Below are 22,440 nucleotides of genomic sequence, written 5' to 3' on the forward strand. Positions count from 1 at the left end.
GCCCGTGTGCACCATTCTCGATCAAAATTTGACCAAAGTTAAGTCGGCACTTGACCGTCTTCAACGCCAATTTGCGGAGTATCAATCTCGATCAAAGTTAAACAAGCGAGTTGATGATGATCAAATTTGATCACGGGTGTGGGACTGATTATCTTGAATTGAACATGGTCAAGTCGAGAAAACCAAAATGGCGGCACGATTTGACGTACTTGATGGAATCGAAGATGAAATGATGTATCTTGAACACGCAAATCACTGCGGAAATAATAGAATTGGTGTTATTGTAGAAAGAGGAGATCCTTTCGAAGATCTGGGAGACAGAAAATTTGAAGAGAGATTTCGACTGAGTAAAGAAACAGTGTGGTGGTTAGTGGACCAAATGAACGATAGGTTAGAGTTCCCTACCAACAGAAATAATCCCGTTTCTCCTATGAACAGAGTTTTGGCAACTTTACGATCGTATGCCACAGGTGCTTTTAATATTGTTATCGGGGACACTGCTAATATACATCGAACAACAGTGCAGCGTATCACCAGTGAAGTGTCGGAAATCATTGCATCGTTCTTTCCACGCTTCATTGTTTTTCCAGCAAGGGCCGATTTACAAAATGTAATGGATGGATTTCATCAAATAGATGGATTTCCGGGTGTGATAGGAACAATAGATTGTACACATATTAGAATTCAATCTCCTGGGGGAGACAACGCAGAACACTTCCGTAACAGGAAAGGTTATTTCTCTTTGAATTGTCAGACAATCAGTGATCACAATCTATTGATAAGGGATATTGTGGCAAGATGGGCAGGATCTGTGCATGATAGCACCATATTTCGTAACTGTGCTCGTAGAGCACAATTTGAAAATGGTGAAATACCGCATGGGTATTTATTAGGAGATGGAGGTTATGCCTGCAAACCATATTTATTAACTCCACTGTTAAATCCACTAACTCCAGCCGAACAGCGATATAATAGAGCACACATCAAAACAAGGAACACTGTAGAAAGGCAGTATGGTATATGGAAAAGAAGGTTTCCAATATTGTCAGTGGGTTTGAGATGTGGTCTGCAGAAAGCCATGACTGTAATAACGGCTACTGCAGTACTGCATAACATTGCCAGAAGCACCAGCAATGAAGAACCGCCTGAAGATCCACAGATGGTGCGACTACTAGAGGAGTTACGAGGTTTAAGAGGCCCTGACATTGATGATGATGAACCTGTTCCCCAAGGAGAGTTGATGCAGCGCAATGATGCTGTGCCTGGGAGAGCATTTCGTCAAGCTATAATTAACCAGCATTTTCAATAAGGTAAGTCAGTCAGTAGCATCAGTGTAATAACATTGAACATTAATTTTTGCTTTTAATTATGAACATTAATTTTAACTTTATATTTAGCAATTTCTGAAGCACTTATTTTTTAGACAAAGCGCTAGAGTCATTCTGTGTCAGTGCAACTAAAACATGTCACCCACTGATAGCGATTGTTATGATATTTGGTCATGAGTTTTATGTGTACCAGTACAGAAATCTGGCAGAATTTAGATTATTCCGTTGTTGCATGAGTGAGTTACAGCCCGTTGAAGTTCATGTGTTCTCACTCAGTAACTGATATTGATGAGTGCAGAGTGGAACAAATGTAGATATAAAAAGTAAAGAATGAACGCCAGAGCCTTGATTCTTCCTTTATTTTATTCAATATACATTGGAGAATTTCACAATATGGCTTCTTGGTATCAGTATACTGGTAATTTAGTTACCTAAGTGTCAAATTACTTCAAAAATTTAGATATGTATAATATTATAAAGAACAATTTGCTGTATATTCAGAATTGTAGATTTTTTTTAAGTGTGCACCAGTCTTTACTAGGGAAGAAATTTTTTTTTTAGAAATGAGAGGTTCTCGAGAAAAAAAAAATACTTTGATAAAATCTAGAAATTAAGCCACATAAAGCATATGTAAAATTATAATTTTCAAACTCTGCTTTGCATTATATTTCTGAAAAGTTTGGGTAATTCACTTAGGCTATATATGGAATATTGATATAGGCCTACGAGTATTTTAGATAGTGTAAACTTGCTGTTGGCTTATTACTTTTTTTATTGTACAAGTGTAACACTTTATCATGGACACCCTAAGTTTGCAATTTCTTAAGTGATTTATATCTACAGAGCCATATGATCCTTGAAAATAAATTAAAATTGTTAAGGTGTTTTGTTTTCTGTTTAAAATATCTTTAATATCTTGACTAAAATTTAAAATCTGTCCATTTGTTGAATGCAGTTCTCTAAAGTCAACTCAATAAGATGAAAGTTAGTTACTAGATTCCAGGAACCAATTCAATCTATGAAATCATCTCTTCCATAATTTTGGCTATCATACTAGTAAGTGGTATTTGTCGATAACTCGAAAAGATATTAGTTGAATAATTGCTTTTCAAAATTGATGTTATGATAGATTTTCTCCAGACAGATATTGTATTTCAGATGAGATTACAAGATAAAAGTAGTGAGTTTGCTTGTTTGCCAACATGTTTAAGAAAATCAGCATGTGTATTGTCTGGACTTGGAGATGTTTTGGGTCTTATGTTATTAAATTAATAGTAATATTCAGTTCTTGATTAAATATTGTTATATAAAGTAGATTGTAGATTTAATATTTCTTTCAGTTTTTCCTTAATAGTCTGACGTACACAGATAAAACTAACAACCACACCACCAACTAATCTAATAGAAATTAAAATATAATTAAATGTAGAAAAAGTAATTAAAATTATAAATACACGTAATAAACCATAACCCCCTAATTTCAACAATATACTATTTTATTCCCTTTTACAGCTTGTAGATAATTATTAATTATAGTTATTACTTATTAGCATAATATTTATTGAACTTATTGGCTATTTCACTTCGTTTGAAAGATGTTATTGTGTACAAAAAGCATTTTTTGATGATCGTTTCATGCTGTATGTTGTGTATAAATCTATGATTTCTGGCCATCTGTTCTGTGTAATCCATCTTTTGTATAGAATTAATAAAATACTCTTTTGGTAGTAATTGTTTTATTAATTGAGTATTTAATTTTCACCAGCTCACATTTCTTGAATCATTTGTTTTTTCTTATTTAAATTTAGGACACAAGAGCCAAAAAGAGACTTCACAGTTATGTATCAATGACAGACGTGGAGTTGCAGAAATAATAAGTGTAAGTGTAACATTATTAAGCAATTTACAAACAAATGAAATCTTTAAAAAGGTATCTAGAAGTGAAATTACTTATGGCTTTTAAGGACCAAGATTATTTTTGTAAGTTGATTTATTATTATTTCAGTTTTAGCCTAGTTGTATTATCCATTTCCTTACTAATTTCAAAAGATAATCAGAAGTTCATTCGAATTCCAACCAAAAGTCAATTGGTTATTAATTTATCTACCTTTAGGAAGTACAGTATATGTACGCTGGAATCTTTGAAGTGAAGTGACAATAATTTAATTGGTCTTGGAACAGATTTGATTCTTGAATATTATATACTATACTTTGTTGTATATTTACGTATAGTAACCTATTAATGCTAATACTAATAATAATGTAAAGGAATAAAAGAATAGAACATAGCAATACATTTCTCATTATTATTATTATTATTCTCATTATTATTGAAACTATTTAGAATAACCTTCCAACATTAAGGTAAAGTACGGTGAGTAAAGAAGTCATTCAGTACATAGGATCGTGATTTTACTACATGTGGTGATATCTGGTAACAGTTGGCAACACTGACAAGGCGGAAATATTTGCTGTTTGGGAACCAACGAGTTAGATACTATAGAGAGGACAAAGACCTCAGAAAGTTGAAGACAATTGAACATTGGTCCGCCATGTTTCGGTTAGTCAAAACAAAGGGGCGTGGCTCGGATGTTGTAGGAAATGACTGTGTTGAAGTTAGTATTATTGTGAATTGAGTTATATATTAAGACTATGTTAATAAGTAAAAAGTAAATACACACAAAACTTTACGTTTTATATCAGCAGTAGGCCTTTGTTTTATTAGTTTAACTAAATATAGCCCAGATATTAAATGACAAGCTATACTCGATGCAACCAAAGCAAAGCACCTAAAGACGGATGAATTTAATCGGCAGAAGAAAAATAAATAATTTTTTGACTTCCTCACAAATTTAATTACCTTACAGCTTATCTAACCTAATATGAAATTATGTAATTCAGTGCTCACCAGGTGATTTCAAGAGAGACGACGTATGTAACTAATAGGAGTAAAATATAGGAAAGGTAGTGGCGAAAATTAAAAAAAAATATATTCAGTAATTAAGTTATTGAGAAAAATTAATTTGAAATTGGAATTAACACAGAACTTTTGAAAACTGCAGTTATTAAAACTACAAATAACCTCTTAGCATGCAACATAATAATTAAAGAATGACACTAATAGGAAGTTACTCATGATCATAACTCACCACATTTATTGAAACGATAAGATACTTACGATTAACATTGTTATCAGAAACAACAGGAGCCACAGCTAGGTACACTTCTTTTCGCGTGATGGAGACATCATGTAGTCTAATATAATTTGAAACAAATATTGTCGCGTGATGGAGACATCGTGTAGTCTAATATAATTTGAAACAAACATTGATCTCACATGTATCTCGCAACTAGGCAGAGGCTTTTGCAGAATAAAACTGTTCTTACATTATTTTGAACAATAATGACAAATTGTGTGTGATGCAAGTGCTAACTTTCCTCTTTGTCAACAAAAAGAGCCCTACGCATTAATATAAAGAAAATTGGAGTAGGCCCTATAAACACAATAAATACTAAACTCTTGATGGTACAAGCTTATTAATACAGATATTTCGCTTATGCTCAGTCCGTCTTATCTTATAATTCTCTGCGGCAATGGTACCTGCATTGAGAGGGTTTAATTATCCAGCAACTAATATTATGATTTACGGTACATTTCATTTAAATCCGAGGGAATGAGACATTTTCTGAAATTTTAAAGTCTTAATTATTACTTTTTCATTTATAAATCAGCTATTTACAAAACCTATAGTGAAATGTTTAAATTAAATATTGATGTATCTGAAAAATATAATACATGTACCAACTCGTTGCAGTGTGCCTTTGATAAGCACTCCTTGCGGAGGCTGGCGGTACTATAGACCGCCATGTTTTTTAGGGAACCATCCATAGTACTGTTGGCCTCCGCAGGGAGCGCTTATCAGAGGTCTTCAGCCTCTCTATAGTATCTAACTCGTTGTTGGGAACTGAACTTACGTGATCCTCAATACTAATGGAGGCAGGTAAAAAAGAACAGCGAGATGTAGTGCGTTTTTTTACTACTGAAGGAGTAGGAGGATGATAAATCCATCGTCACATTCTGCTGTTTACGGCGAACACAGCATGTCATGTTCGCGTATACTAGAATAGCATAAGAGATTCCGAGAGGGACGCGTGTCACTGCAAGGACACTGCTCGCCCAGGACAGGTCATCGTGCCATCACTTCTGTTGTTATTGCTGAGGTTGATGTTTTTATACGGGGATATTGACCGATCACTGTGGAAGAACTTCGTCGTTTGGTGGGAATTAAGTCACGGTTCCGTACACGTCATTGCAACGAAATACCTGCATTACCGAAAAATCTGCTCGCAATGGGTTCCACTTCAGTTGACGGAGGAATAAAAAACAAACAATGGCTGATTCACTGGGTCACTTGCAATGATACCACGAGGAAGAGTATGCATTTGTGTCCTATATTTTCATTGGAGACGAATCGTGGAGTCACCATTTTGAACCGGTGAGCAAACGGCAGAGACAACAATGGAAACACATGGATTCTCCCCCACCGAAAAAGTCCAAAGCAATACACACAAGTTCCGGTAATGTCATTTTGACATTCTTCTTCGACTGTAGGGATCCTCTGCTTGTTAAATTTCTCGAGCATGGGGCCACAATCAATGCACAGCGTTATGGAGAAACTTTATAGAAACGGAGACGCGCCATTAAGTGAAAACGATCTGAAATGCTATCGAACGACGTTATTCTTCTTCATGATAATGCCCGCCCACATACTGCCAATTCTGTGAGGAATACGATTCAGAGATTTGGTTGGGAAACGCTTCAACACCCCCCCCCCCCCACAGCGCAGATCTCTTCTCATACGATTTTCACATTTTTGGAGAGCTCAAGAAAGACATTCGTGGACTTCGTTTTGCATCGGACCAACACGTGTGTGACTAGGTAAAGAACTGGTTCGGTAGATAGTCCACAAGCTTTTTCAAGAATGGGATTGATCGTCTTGTTTCGCAGTGGAATAAATGTATAAACAGTTTTGTAGATTACTTTTGAGGTAAGAAATGTTCTGTTATACTTTTTGGCATCTAACCCGTTTTCATTTGACTGCCCCTCATAATAAAAATCCTTGTGGAAATAGATTGTAACCTAATATAAAATACCTATGTATTTAACTGTATTAAAACAGCCTAAGATATATAAAAAATTAAACATGAAATACAATTACTATAATTTCCAAATGCAATTTTTTCGCGTGTCCGGACTTTTTGTCACAACCAAAACGTACCGCGGACTTTTCGTCACAGAGTATTAAAATGTTACGAGGACATAGTGTCAAATATTAATATTGTCATAGGTGCAATACGTCATACTAAAAATTATGTGACATGGACAGATTTCCAGTATATATTGTATATTGTCAATATAGTCCGCAACAAAGTGAATGGCTTTTAGAGTAACAACAAACAAAATGGCCTTTATGGTAATATAAACAAAATTCAAGTAAACAAAATAAAAAATTCATGCAGTTAAATTTCAAAATGGCAGATGAAACAAAATTCATACTTACAGCGAAAGGGGGTAAGAAATTAACTTAAATGTAGGCCTGTGAAAAATGATATGCGATATTGAAAAACTGGAAAGTGGACACTCACCACACAAAAAAAAAAAGTACGGTACTCGGAACTCGACAAGCGGGTCGTAAGGGTTGTTGCAAGGTACCAGGAATATCGCGATGAAAACAGGACCTTACAATACCTGTGAACATTTGGGCACAATTTTACAGGTGCATTTTGAACTAACTCAGGAATATTTTATAAAATATATAATTTCTTTATAAATTTAAATAAATTGACATATTTTGTAATATTTTCTAAAATATGTAATACTCCCAATAGACTTATCTGTTTCTTCGCAAATTTCAGTAAAGTGATATATTTGGTAAAATATCCAATACTCGCAATACATTTACCTGTTCCTTTGCAAATTTCAATAAAGTGATATATTTTGTAAAATATGTAATACTCATAATAGATTTACCTGCTTATTTGCAAATTTTGAATAAAGTTATATATTTTGTAAAATATCCAATACTCGCATTACATTTACCTGTTTCTTTGCAAATTTCAATAAAGAGGTATATTTTGTAAAATATATAGAGGAAAGTAGCCTAAATCGTACCGGCGCCGAAATCGTACTACTATTAATATTGAGGAAAGTATTGCATCCAGGGACCATCTGGGGAATTTTTCATGAAATACAAACAGAAAGTGATGTTCGTTCACTTTCCCGCCTTTCACCCAAGACAACAGCTGTATTAAATCGTAATTAATAATAAGTTCTGATTTCTCATATAAGATTTTGTTACTTTTTCGTAAGCTTTTATTGAAATATTGAGTTAATTTAAGACATGTCTTTTATTATTCCTAACATATAAGATTGTTTGCATTATTTAAACGGTAAAAATAGTCACTGTAACAACTTTGTTTAGGTTATAATCTGAATAGTTTGCTTGGAGTGCTGGTTTCCTAAATCGTACCTTTAAAAGGTTGCTCATATCGTACCAGTACGATTTTGGCAACGTGAACAATTAACGCTAGGTGCATAATATTTTTAAATTTCAGAATAGATAATGCAGACCTGCCAAGTCTCAAGCATTGTACGTGAGACACGGATTTGAGGCTGATCTCACACTCACACGTACGCGAGCTGAAATCTCACGCATTTATGGATTACCAAATTTTCAAAGAAGACAGTATCCCTAAAGATGAATGGGAAAGTGCTAAAGTCCAAGATGAGGTGCATATAAGTCGGTACATTTATTGAATTGATGTAATTTGGGCATATTTATCTCAGATGAAACTAGCAAATGGAGAAGTAAAGTATAACAAGCTATCTAAGATTGCAAAATTGGTTTTGATAATTCGACATTCTAATGCTGACGAAGAACGTGTTTTTTCTATGATAAGGGAAAATAAAACAGCTTTTAGACCTTCATTAAACGTGAATTGTACGTTATTATCTATATTGACCAAAAATGGCCATCCCTGAGCTATGCCATACATTCGAATCACCAAAAGAAGTGGTGGCTAATGCTAAGAAAGCAACGCATCAGTTTAATAAAACACATTGCAATAAAGAGTGAGATTGTATCGTTTATAATTAAGTGCAACATTTGGAATATATTAACTTATTTTATGCTGTGTTGTTTTTCACAAAAATGATTAATATTACATAAACATAATTTGCGTTATAAAAAATTGTGGTTTACTATTAATTAATTATGAAGTAAATGGATATATAAAAGAAATTTGTTGTGTCACTCATTTTCCTTGAATTTCACTCTTCCTGACCAGTGATCTCACTCAGTCACCATGGGGATCCTTGGCAGTTCTGGATAATGGGCAAATGAGAATACGGAAAATGGCAACAAAGTGATTTACTTAAGGCAGTGGATGAATTTCGATCCGGATCAGTGGGATTGAATGAATGTTGCCGTAAGTACGAAATTGCAAAACAGACTTTCAAGCGACATTTGATAGGCACATGGATCCATCAACGGAAGGAATACAGCTTTTCCACGGGAAATAGAAAAAGAATTGGTTCAATATATTCTTTCTGAACTTGCCTCTGAAAATTGTATGTATATTTTACGAATGGGTACGATTTAAGCAACCTCTAGGTATGATTTAGGAAACTAGGCGCGTAAATCGTACCGCTCGCAGAGTTTTAAATAATGCCTTTTAAATACATTTGATAATTATTTAAAAATTCTTATATATATGTGTCTCATAGTATTCTCCGAATGTCTAGCAATATATGCAGTTAAAATTCCTTCCCATTTCGAAATTAATAAAGAAAGACTGAAAAGTGATACGATATAGGCAACCTTCCCCTAATACTCGCAATAGATTTACCGTACCTGTTTCTTCGCAAATTTCAATAAAGCGATATATTTTGTAAAATATCTAATACTCGCAATAGATTTACCTGTTTCTTTGCAAATTTCAGTAAAGCGATATATTTTGTAAAATACCTAGTACTCGCAACAGATTTACCTGTTTCTTTACAAATTTCAATAAAGCGATAAACGCCATATACAGTATAACAATGCTCCACATAGGACATAAATTCTCCTGTAACGTCAAACTCCCATGACAAAGCAGCCATGTGACATTAATTTCGATGTGGAATAATATCCCTGTGACATAAAATCTGTAACAAGAAGTCCGTGGTACTTTTTACCTGTTACAAAAATCCGGAAATAATATTTTCGTACTATTTTCTTCACTTTTCACATTTAAGTTGTGTGTAATGTGAGTTCTTGTATTTTCCTAGAAATAATAATTCGGTATTCAATGTAAGAAAGTAGGACGCACTTTTATATTAACCATTCTGTATTCTCTTGCATTTGGCTTTATAATAATTACACATTATTATGTAATCTTTCCTTCTTACTTCACAAGAAATGTAAATGATCTTGAATTCGTGCATCCACTGTGCGTCTTCTATTCCAATGTAAATAAATTGCAGTTCCCAATGAGATGTAGAACTTTAATAATTTAAACAATCTATATTCTGGTTGTTTTACATTTTAAATTCAACATTAAGCGTTACTCTCATAACAAAACAAAACTCATTTTACGCAGAAGTGAAATACAGCTTGTAATACTAACAACACAACAAAACTGTTAAAGTGTATATCTGTAGAACTTGTTGCTGAAGATTTTTTTGTAGTAGCCCCTGACTTTGGGTCTGTATTTGACAATGTGCAGTAAGTAGCATGAGGTCCAATGCACGCCGCGTAGGCGATCACATGTGCGATGTAGTTTTGTTCAAAGACTCCAGAGAGAAGATTGGCATGTGGTCCACGGGAATATACTGGAACGTCCTCGCCAGCGTGCGTCTCTTTGTTAAGATCACGCCCAGCGAAGGCAAGATATCTCGGATCCTTCCTTTCCTCATCTGATACGACACGCCAGAAGTCTTCAGAACAGTTCTTATTTCTGTGAGCCTCAAATCCCGGACCGTTAGCATAAGTCAAAAAGTCAGTACCATTCAACTCTTCTATAGCATTTGAAGAACCTGGAAGAAACATGTTTTCAATTATAGAGAAATTTGAAGATGTCGGTATATTTAAATTATAATAACATGAAACCTATCATACATCTTACAAGAATATCAGACTTAACATGTGCCTACTGTATGTCAAAGAACAAGTCCTGTATGAGTCTCGAGTTAAATATGTAAATCGCTCAGAACTACAAAGCTAGGAAAAATACAATAAAAATATTCAGCTTACAAATAAATAACATGATTATTTTGTGAAACACTTAGATAGAGTAACTACAAAAACATTGGATTAAACTTTATGAATCTGTGTAAGCAATGGAGAAAACAGCGAATAAGAAACGCCATGCAAATTGTAAAAATGTAACCAGACGTGGGAAATAATAATAATAATAATAATAATAATAATAATAATAATAATAATAATAATAATAATAATAATAATAATAATAATAGATGAACTGTTACGAATATGAAATGGGAGTACAAATATAAAATAAGTTTTGATGATGGCCAATAGCAGGCCGAAACATGTTAACAAGGTAACATAAAATTTAACACGTGAAAGACATATAATATGTTTTCCAAATAAAATAAGAGTAGTGTGATAGAATACGACCTGAGATGAGTTGTATTCCAGCGGAAGCTTTCCAATTACTACGCACTGATACTCTCTTGCGCGGTAATGTGCTATTTTGCAGTTAAAAGCTGATCTGTTGAAGCTTCATCATTATTACGTTTTCGAGGAAAGTGAAAATTTTGGCGGTAAGTTCTTTTCTTGAATATAAAATGTTATTCCTCAATGTTAGAAATATTAATGATAAATTATACAGTATATTCTTAAAGAGAAATAATCTATGTTTCTAGCAATGTATGTTGATTTCGTTGTTAAATTGTGTTATGTTTTGAGGTTATGACTTACAACATCAGTGTGTCACAAATATGAAATACTAATATTATTAGTATTCCATCGTGGTTTTCAGTTTCATTATCTGTAGGGGGATGGAAAATCCCACCTTCCAATAAACTTAGAAAACAATGGAATGAAAAAGCAAAGCCGTGAGAGACGATTCATCTGGTTTCTGTATTACGGTTGGAAAAACTCCTTCTAATGAAGATGCTGAATGCTTGATCTATGCTTTTCTTAGTAGAGGACATTTTGACTTTGCAATTTTGTTAATCTTGTTATTGTTGTTGTTGTTTAGTCAACTGTCCGAAGACAGGCCTGAACCTCGCAAGTGATATCAAGAAGACACCACTTATGAGGCAACTAGAGCAGGCGATAATAGGGTAGAGTGGCCAGTTCCTTTTCCTCTCCATTGCATACATCGCCGACTAGCTACATATTACACTAGTCAGACTTCAGATGCATACAAACAATTGTTCTTCCTCCAACACATATTGTCAAGTGAGATGTACTGCCTGATAATAGATGTACATATCAGCCAGAATCTCAATCAGGGGATATGTTAATCTTGTGACTTGTTAATTGTGTATTCCTTATTTGTATCTCCATTTTGATTAAGGAAGTATGTTCTATTTTGAGGAAATACTTTTTTTTTTTCAAACATTTTATAACATCTTACGAACTTCTAAATCCGGTGTACCATTCACAGAAACATTCAACGCTAAACAGGACGATACTTTGCGTTCAGTATTCAAAACATGTAGGCTACAAAATAAATAGAGTGGCCAGTTCCTTTCCCGTACATTGCATATATCGCTGTATAGTAACATATTACACTAACCAGTCATTAGATGTATATTTATTTATTTGTTTATTTATTTATTTATTTATTTATGTATTTATTTATTTCCATAACAGCTTTATACATTGAAATAGAGTAATAGATCTTGTTAAATAGAATAATAAATATTAAAAATCAGAGTTAAATTGTAGTTATTTTTCATAAAAAACTTACTAATACGACACTAGAGATAACATTTATAAATTCATCACTGCTTAGAGTAAAGAAGTATTTGAGTATTTTATTAGGCACTTTTACTGCCATTATTTCAAAATTTTCGCTGGTTTTTGTTAGTCGATATTTCGATTGATGAAACATACTTATTTGTCTAGTAGTGTAACGATCATGACGATCTTTCCCAAAAGTTTAATTATTAAAATTTTGTTTAAAATATATTAATAATTTGAAATATATATAAACTTGTAACTGTTCATATCTTCTCATTAATAAACAGAGGATAATGAGAATTAGTGATAGTCCTGATAGAATTTTTCTGTAATTTGAAAATATTGATTACATGGGTGCTGTTGTCCCATAATAAGATACAATATTTTAAAATGCTGTTAAAATAGACGTAATAGGCGGTCTCAATATATTTTAATGGTAAAATCATTTTAAATTTTTAAAAGAAATAAAATCCTGGATTACTTAATACTTAAATCCTCGCTATATTCCGAAGTTAGTTTTGTGTCAACCATAATTCCAAACATGTTATATGAACGATTCGTTGAGCAAAGTTGTAAATTAAATGTTAATGGTTCTGTTTTATTTTCATTTAAGAATAAACCATTAGATTCAACCCTTTTTTAACTTCTGCAATATAAGTCAGTGTTTTATTTTCAAGCAACTGGGAGGTATTATTACAATTCAATATCGTGTTGTCATCAGCATAAAACACTACGTCAGAGTGAATGTTAAAACCAATATCATTAATGGCTATAAAAAACAAAATTGATCTGAGCACTGAACTTTGTGGAACTCCATATTGAAATTCATTACATTAGCTTTATTGTTACTAACAACAACACACTGCTTACATTCAAATAACTATGAAGAAAATAAGGATAATTCTATATCTGCGCTAAAAAATTTAACATTGAATTTAATATTTCATGATCAGTAATATCGAAAGCCTTGCTAAGATAAAAACTATGGTTTTAATTAATTCACCATTTTCAAATGGATTCAGTATATTTCTCGTAAGATAAATTACTGCACTAGTTGTACTGGTTTGACCGAAGTCCATGCACATATCGTCAAGTGAAATGTAGGCATATTGCCTGATAATTAAAGGTAGGAATTTATACCACATCATGAGGATATTAGGTTAGTTGTGCTTAGGCTGTCGTTACGTCATGAAGCCTGAGTTATGGCCAGGTTACAACTGAAATGTGTATCGCAGCAATGGAATGGGGATAAGTTCAGTGTTGCGCTCCGGCAATTGAGAGGTCCGCTGCAAGAGGGAGCTATGTCACATTAACCGTAAGGTGAGAAAAATAAGTCTGTTACGAAAAGGGTCGTATCCTAGAATTAATCAGAATGCTCAGGCATTGGCTCGTGCACTGCCACATCTACGTATATAGTTTAGGAAAATGAGCAATAGATGGTAGGAAGTGCCTAAAAAACTTGAAATTTCACTGATCAGAATTTTGTGGCATAGGTCCCTTTTGCAGTGGACCCCTCAACTGTTTTGTTTACATTGCACTGTGATTCGTTGGTTGGTTAACCACATAAAGCTACACCCTCATCCTGCCTATACCATGGCATAGTTCCTTAACCTGTACCCATGCACCAGCCACTCACTCTCTCTTTCAACAACAAGCACTTTATGCATACCTAACCTAGTACTCTTGGTTTCACAAGTAAAAAACCTTCGTTGCAGGGTTGGGTTCAGAAAGCCATAAATCTGACTGACACGCTCCCCCAATTAGTGAAACTGTGGACAAAGATACCGCCAGAAGACCGCCGAGAATGCTGTGTTGTGAATTTTCCATTTTTGAAAGAATCCAACCAGTTGCAAAAGAAAATACATTTAAAGAGTCAAGCCAAGCGCAAACATGGCAACAGCTGAAAGTTTTAGCAAGTTTACCTCCCCTAACTGGCCTGTCAATCACTGTCATCTGTGTAGAAGTGGTATGAGGCCAGGGTTGTTTACTTGTGGAGCCGAGAGTAGTCTCTGTGATTATGCTACCTTTGCGCGGTCAAAATACCGCGGCCCTTCAAAACTCAATCAGTGGGCAGGTCAATTATAATTTTTGTTATTTTTAAATTGGTGTTGGTTTTATAATAACTATCATTTTAAGTTTGTTAAATTTTTTTTATTTTTATTTTTATCTTATTTTTTTTTTTTTTTTTTTTTTTTTTTTTTTTTTTTTTTTTTTTTTTTTAGATTTGGGTAAATTCCTATCTTTACTGATAACACATGTCAGCCAGAGTGTCAATCAGAGGTAAATATCATTATTAATAATTACGAAGATCGGTCCTCTTGGTAAAGTACACTAATTTGAAAGCACAATTTCGAAATTGAGGTTAGAGTTTTCAGGGCTAAAAGGCCGTGATCTACTGGCAAGGTTACGACCAGACGTTTCGTCTACAACTGCGGCAGATATCATCAGTGGCGAGGCACTCTGGGGCGTAGTATTCTCTTCAGCGTGCCAGGGACAACTGGTGCTACGATTGGAATGAATGAATGAGAGGGGAAATGGGAGGAGAAACTTTAAAGGTATGAAAACACGTTCTTGCAAGGGAGTTGGAGCTGAGGAAAACTGAATATGTGAGCTCCAAGCCTGTTGGCCACTTGTCTCACTTAGGGTTTCGGCGCCCCAGTGAAGGAGCTCTAGAAAATTTCGAGGGGGAAAGTCGGAAATGGATGTAACTTATTAGCTACAACATACGGTTGGGGGAAAAGGGAGAAGTACAGCGAGCTGATCCGGAGAAGTTAGAAACCCGATGGTACCAACTAGGAGGAGAAGTGGTAGAAGTCTAGGCAATGAAAAGGTAATAACCAATTTGGCTGTTTGAAGAGTCGAACGCGTAGGAATTAATAATATTAACGGTAATAGCCAATTGGCTCTTTGATGATTTTTCTCAGGGCTCACTGACACTTGAACTCACAGAGACTTGAATGAATGAGAGGGGAAGTGGGAGGAGAAACTTTAAAGGTACGTGAAAACACGTCCTTGCAAGGGGGGAGTTGGGGCTGTGAAAAATTGAATATGTGAGCTCCAAGCCTCTTGGCCACTTGTCGCACTTCGGGTTCCGACGCCCCAGTGAAGGAGCGCTAGAAATTTCGAGGGGGAAAGCCGATAATGTACGTAACCGATTAGCTACAACATACGGGGGGAGGGGGAGAAGTACAGCGACCTGATCCGGAGGAGTTAGAAACGCCAATTTGGCTGTTTTAAGATTCGAACGCGTAGGGGTTAATCATCTTAACGGTAATAGCCAATTGACTCTTTGATGATTTTTCTCAGATCAAGAAACCAGCCAATTGGTTCTTTGATGACTCCATTGATCTGTAAAAGGGGACGATTAAATTCTGTTACACCCCGAGTTCGAAGTGAATAATCATTAATTTTGAGCCGTCACTAATGTCTGGGGAAGTGAATGCAGGTCCGTGGCCCATTTCTTTTAGGGCTCATCCCTACATTTGTATTAACGTCTTAGGAAAACCACGGAAAAACCTTAGGTAGGATGAGATGTCTCAATTTCAGAGACTAGCCAGTTGGCTCTCAGGTAAAATGACTGTGTGATTCGATGGATGGTGAATGAATGAGAGAGGGGAAATGGGAGGAGAAACTTTAAAAGGTACGTGAAAACACGTCCTTGCAAGGGGGGACTTGGGGCTGTGAAAAACTGAATATGTGAGCTCCAAGTCTCTTGGCCACTTGTCTCACTTCGGGTTTCGCCGCCCCAGTGAAGGAGCGCTAGAAATTTCCAGTGGGTAAGCCGAAAATGGACGTAACTGATTAGCTACAACGTACGGTGGGGGGAAGAGGGGCAAAGTACAGCGACCTGATCCGGAGGAGATGAACTCCGCTGAATGAATGAATGAATGAATGAATGAATGAATGAATGAATGAATGAATGAATGAATGAATGAGGGGGGAAGTGGGAGGAGAAACTTTAAATGTACGTGAAAACACGTCCTTGCAAGGTGGGACTTGGGGCTGTGAAAAACTGAATATGTGAGCTCCAAGCCTCTTGGCCACTTGTCTCACTTCGGGTTTCGCCGCCCCAGTGAAGGAGCGCTAGAAATTTCCAGTGGGTAAGCCGAAAATGGACGTAACTGATTAGCTACAACGTACGGTGGGGGGGAAGAGGGGCAGAAGTACAGCGACCTGATCCGGAGGAGATGAACTCCGCTGAATGAATGAATGAATGAATGAATGAATGAATGAATGAATGAGGGAGGAAGTGGGAGGAGAAACTTTAAATGTACGTGAAAACACGTCCTTGCAAGGGGGGACTTGGGGCTGTGAAAAACTGAATATGTGAGCTCCAAGCCTTTTGGCCACTTGTCTCACTTCGGGTTTCGCCGCCCCAGTGAAGGAGCGCTAGAAATTTCCAGTGGGTAAGCCGAAAATGGACGTAACTGATTAGCTACAACGTACGGTGGGGGGGAAGAGGGGCAGAAGTACAGCGACCTGATCCGGAGGAGATGAACTCCGCTGAATGAATGAATGAATGAATGAATGAATGAATGAATGAATGAATGAATGAATAAATGAATGAATGAGGGGGGAAGTGGGAGGAGAAACTTTAAATGTACGTGAAAACACGTCCTTGCAAAGGGGGACTTGGGGCTGTGAAAAACTGAATATGTGAGCTCCAAGCCTCTTGGCCACTTGTCTCACTTCGGGTTTCGCCGCCCCAGTGAAGGAGCGCTAGAAATTTCCAGTGGGTAAGCCGAAAATGGACGTAACTGATTAGCTACAACGTACGGTGGGGGGAAGAGGGGCAAAGTACAGCGACCTGATCCGGAGGAGGTGAACTCCGCTGAATGAATGAATGAATGAATGAATGAATGAATGAATGAATGAGGGGGGAAGTGGGAGGAGAAACTTTAAATGTACGTGAAAACACGTCCTTGCAAGGGGGGACTTGGGGCTGTGAAAAACTGAATATGTGAGCTCCAAGCCTCTTGGCCACTTGTCTCACTTCGGGTTTCGCCGCCCCAGTGAAGGAGCGCTAGAAATTTCCAGTGGGTAAGCCGAAAATGGACGTAACTGATTAGCTACAACGTACGGTGGGGGGGAAGAGGGGCAGAAGTACAGCGACCTGATCCGGAGGAGATGAACTCCGCTGAATGAATGAATGAATGAATGAATGAATGAATGAATAAATGAATGAATGAGGGGGGAAGTGGGAGGAGAAACTTTAAATGTACGTGAAAACACGTCCTTGCAAGGGGGGACTTGGGGCTGTGAAAAACTGAATATGTGAGCTCCAAGCCTCTTGGCCACTTGTCTCACTTCGGGTTTCGCCGCCCCGGTGAAGGAGCGCTAGAAATTTCCAGTGGGTAAGCCGAAAATGGACGTAACTGATTAGCTACAACGTACGGTGGGGGGAAGAGGGGCAAAGTACAGCGACCTGATCCGGAGGAGATGAACTCCGCTGAATGAATGAATGAATGAATGAATGAATGAATGAATGAATGAATGAGGGGGGAAGTGGGAGGAGAAACTTTAAATGTACGTGAAAACACGTCCTTGCAAGGGGGGACTTGGGGCTGTGAAAAACTGAATATGTGAGCTCCAAGCCTCTTGGCCACTTGTCTCACTTCGGGTTTCGCCGCCCCAGTGAAGGAGCGCTAGAAATTTCCAGTGAGTAAGCTGAAAATGGACGTAACTGATTAGCTACAACGTACGGGGGGGGAGAAGAGGGGCAGAAGTACAGCGACCTGATCCGGAGGAGATGAACTCCGCTGAATGAATGAATGAATGAATGAATGAATGAATGAATGAATGAGGGGGGAAGTGGGAGGAGAAACTTTAAATGTACGTGAAAACACGTCCTTGCAAGGGGGGACTTGGGGCTGTGAAAAACTGAATATGTGAGCTCCAAGCCTCTTGGCCACTTGTCTCACTTCGGGTTTCGCCGCCCCAGTGGAAGGAGCGCTAGAAATTTCCAGTGAGTAAGCTGAAAATGGACGTAACTGATTAGCTACAACGTACGGGGGGGGAGAAGGGGCAGAAGTACAGCGACCTGATCCGGAGGAGAGACGCGATGGTACCAACTAGGAGGAGGAGTGATAGAAGTCTAGGCACGAAACGGTAATAGCCAGTTTGGCTGTTTGAAGATTCGAACGCGTAGGGATTAATCTCAACGGCAATAGCCAATTGACTCTTTGATGATTTTTCTCAGATCAGGAGACCAGCCATTTGGCTCTTTGATGACTCCATTGATCTGTACAAGGGGACGATTGAATTCTGTTAGGGCCCGAGTTCGATGTGAATAATCATTAATTTTGAGCCGTCATCAATGTCTGGGGAAGTGAATGCAGGTCTTAACGCCTTAGGAAAACCTCGGAAAAACCTTAGGCAGGATGAGATGTCTCAATTTCAGAGACTAGCCAGTTGGCTCTTAGGTAAAATGACTTGATTCGATGGATGTAGACAAGCCAATTGGCTCTATTACAACTCCATCGATCAGCAAAACGGAAATATTGGGGACGATGTGTTAGCTCAAGTTATTTAATCATCATAACGGTATTAGCTAATTGGCTTTTTGATGGTTTCTGTCAGATCCGGAGATTAGTCAATTGACTCTTCACTCCGTAGACCTGTAAGAGGAATGAATGAATGAAAGAGGGGGGGAAGTGGGAGGAGAAACTTTAAAGATACGTGAAAACACGTCCTTGCAAGGGGGGGGAGTAGGGGCTGTGAAAAACTTAATATGTGAGCTCCAAGCCTCTTGGCCACTTGTCTCACTTCGGGTTTCGCCGCCCCAGTCAAGGAGCGCTAGAAATTTCCAGTGGATAAGCCGAAAATGGACGTAACTGATTAGCTACAACATACGGGGGGAGGAGGGGCAGAAGTACAGTGACCTGATCCGGAGGAGAGACGCGATGGTACCAACTAGGAGGAAGAGTCATAGAAGTCTAGGCACGAAACGGTAATGGCCAGTTTGGCTGTTTGAAGAATCGGACGCATAGGGATTAATCTTAACGGCAATAGCCAATTGGCTCTTTGTTGATTTTTCTCAGATCAGGAGACCAGCCAATTGGCTCTTTGATGACTCCATTGATCTGTACAAGGGGACGATTGAATTCTGTTAGGGCCCGAATTCGATGTGAATAATCATTAATTTTGAGGGATAGTGCATCCTGATTTATAGGGGGAACTGGGTTTGACTCGCTGTTGTCAGTGCGGTCCGCGCGGGGGTTTTGTTGTTGCCAGTGCGGTGCGCGCTGGTGGTTTCAGTGATTTGGTTGCGGACCGCGGTGTAGACCTGTTTTGTGTTAGTGTTTCTAAGTGCAGGATACCACACTTTATTTACTTTCAGAGAGTATGAAAGAGACTAAAGAAGAGACTAGTGAAGTACTTTGTGTGCAGTGTAACATTTTATGGGCAGAAACATGGACATTACGAAGAGTGAAGAGAAACGACTAGAAGCATTTGAAATGTGGCTATGGAGAAGGATGGAACGTGTGAAATGGAAAGACAGAATAAGAAACGAAGCTGTGTTGGAAAGAGTGGGTGAAGAAAGAATAATGCTGAAACTGATCAGAAAGAGAAAAAGGAATTGGCTATGTCATTGGTTGAGAGGAAACTGCCTTCTGAAGGATGCACTGGAAGGAATGGTGAACGGGAGAAGAGTTCGTGGCAGAAGAAGATATCAGATGATAGTTGACATTAAGATATATGGATCATATGAGGAGACAAAGAGGAAGGTAGAAACTAGGAAAGACTGGAGAATGCTGGATTTGCAGTGAAAGACCTGCCCTTGGGCAGAACACTATGAATGAATGAATGCCAAAAATATATTTTGTTTCTTCCACCGTGCATCAAAGTAGCTGAAATCAACAGGTCACTAAATGAACCACTGGGCACTTATGATATCTGCGTATTCATTGACATTCAAGAATTTTTTGCGTATTTAATATTATAACCAGAAAAGTTTACACAAATGTAAGTAAATTTATTTATGTCAGTTTTAATTTAGAAGCAAGAATTCAATGCTAAGGCAATAATGAAATACATTTATTTTAGGACTATGCTTTTATCGAGTGTGGTAAGACTCAGAGTATCCTAGACAGAGAGTTAAAAGTCGTTCCACCGTAGTTGAAGCATGGCCTTGCCACCTCGCGCAGATTACGTGGGGACGGCCGTGAAATCTTTCGGAGTATACGCGTTTTCGTTCACAGTGCATCCAAGTTCATGATTGAACTACTGTGGAACGGCTTCTATATCACACTTCTTGTAGAATATTACTGCTCTGCCTTTACACCCTTCCATTCGGCAGTGTCCCTGAGAGGACTGTTTTGCTATGAAGTGACCTCTACCATCAAACTTCATATCAAATTGCACTCCTCGAAATGATGAAGTAGGGTGCTCCATTCTCTTGCGGTTCGAAAACATCTTGAGATAATGGACAGCCAAGCATTGTCGAATTCATGAAAGTCCAGGAAGTCTCGTCCATGTATGTATTTGCAAATAATCGAACAATTTACTCTACCCATTTCCAGCATTTTGGCAAAGAGAGCTCAGTACCACTTTTTTCCACGGATTGAAGTGGCATATTTCTCTGCTGACCAATCATGGTGGTCAATTCTACCTATGTACTTACTGCAGTTCTTTATGACCAATGTTCCTGCACATTTAACTTTTGTTGCACCTGCTTGCAGAAGACACTAACTCCACTAAATCAAAATTTGATCCTACAGTTACACATCTATTATCACACAGAATTTCACCATTAGTGTCAAAAATGTATAATCATAGGATCCTCGAACTCGTTTTTGCAGTAATTACGTAACCTCAAGAGGACAGCCGTCCATTCTGTTTTCTCTCACAGATCATGTAGCCAAGAAACCAATATCCTGAAGGTGACGCAAAAGATTTCTACTTGTAAAAAAATTATCAAAGTACATGTAATGAATCCGAAGATGTACAACGCAACCCAGCATATTAAGCACAACTCGTACATGTGGTAAATCCGAGGATGTACAATGCAATCCAGCATATTAAGCACAACTCGTACATGTCGTGAATCCGAGGATGTACAATGCAATCCAGCATATTAAGTACAACTCGTACATGTCGTGAATCCGAGGATGTACAATGCAATCCAGCATATTAAGCACACCTCGTACATGTTGTAAATCCGGGGATGTACAATGCAATCCAGCATATTTAGTACAACTCGTACATGTTGTGAATCCGAGGATGTACAATGCAATCCAGCGTATTAAGCACAGCTCGTACATGTCGTGAATCCGAGGATGTACAATGCAATCCAGCGTATTAAGCACAACTCGTACATGTCGTGAATCCGAGGATGTACAATGCAATCCAGCATATTAAGCACAACTCGTACATGTTGTGAATCCGAGGATGTACAATGAAATCCAGCATATTAAGCACAACTCGTACATGTCGTAAATCCGAGATGTACAATGCAATCCAGCATATTAAGCACAACTCGTACATGTCGTGAATCCGAGGATGTACAATGCAATCCAGCATATTAAGCACAACTCTGCTGTCTAAGGCTAAGTCATGCTTATTATTGACGTCACTTCCAGCCGCGTTTTTACCACAGCAGAAGTCAAACTTATAGCAGTATCCGTTAGAACCACATAGAGCCCACAGCTTGTAACTAGATCGAATTTATTTACCTCGAATAAATTGTTTCAATGTGTTGTGACCATAATATTTTACTATCATCTAAGATATGGGAAGATGTTCCGAATAGTAAAGAATTGTTAGAAGAAAGCATTCAGCATAGAAATAAGTGGCCCTCACTTTGAAACCTTTAGCTTGCTTCTGATCATTAGCTTCAGCATTATCGTTAAAATGAATGAAGCTTTTCACATTATACATCTTGATTACACAACTTTTAACACTATATCACTTCGGGAAACGTATTATTCGTCTTTCTCGTGTTAAATTTTACATAACCTCGTTAACATGTTTCAGCCTCTTATTGGCCAACTTCAGAACTGATTGTTGCTGGTCTTGGCGCCTTTTGTTTGTGTTTCCTGTGGGGTGTGTTTGTGTAGTCAAAGAGTGTGAGTCAAAGAGTGTGTGTGTTCTGAAATTGAGTTGTGTGCTGAGAATTTCATTTGGATGTGTTTTTG

General features: G+C 37.4%; 2 protein-coding genes across 2 annotated transcripts in view; one reads left to right on the forward strand and one right to left on the reverse strand.

Annotated features, from left to right (window-relative positions):
• Window positions 1-6: 6 nt before the first annotated feature.
• LOC138713586 (putative nuclease HARBI1) lies at window positions 7-3,225 on the forward strand. Its single transcript, XM_069845775.1, has 2 exons — window positions 7-1,310; window positions 3,137-3,225. The coding sequence occupies exon 1, from the start codon at window positions 188-190 to the stop codon at window positions 1,307-1,309; it is 1,122 nt and encodes a 373-aa protein (XP_069701876.1). The 5' UTR covers window positions 7-187; the 3' UTR covers window position 1,310; window positions 3,137-3,225.
• A 348-nt stretch (window positions 3,226-3,573) lies between these two features.
• The window catches only part of LOC138713584 (alkaline phosphatase-like), a 73,405-nt gene continuing 54,538 nt past the window's right edge, over window positions 3,574-22,440 (reverse strand). Inside the window, exon 6 of the mRNA XM_069845772.1 lies at window positions 3,574-10,404. Coding sequence (XP_069701873.1) covers window positions 9,956-10,404 — 449 coding nt within the window. The 3' untranslated portion in view covers window positions 3,574-9,955. The remainder of the gene's footprint in view (window positions 10,405-22,440) is intronic.

Source organism: Periplaneta americana, chromosome 14, assembly GCF_040183065.1.
Source record: "Periplaneta americana isolate PAMFEO1 chromosome 14, P.americana_PAMFEO1_priV1, whole genome shotgun sequence".
NCBI lineage: Eukaryota > Metazoa > Arthropoda > Insecta > Blattodea > Blattidae > Periplaneta > Periplaneta americana.

Excerpts from the sequence above, each read along its gene's own strand:
- LOC138713586 (XM_069845775.1), top strand. The coding sequence starts at position 188 with ATGGCGGCACGATTTGACGTACTTGATGGAATCGAAGATGAAATGATG.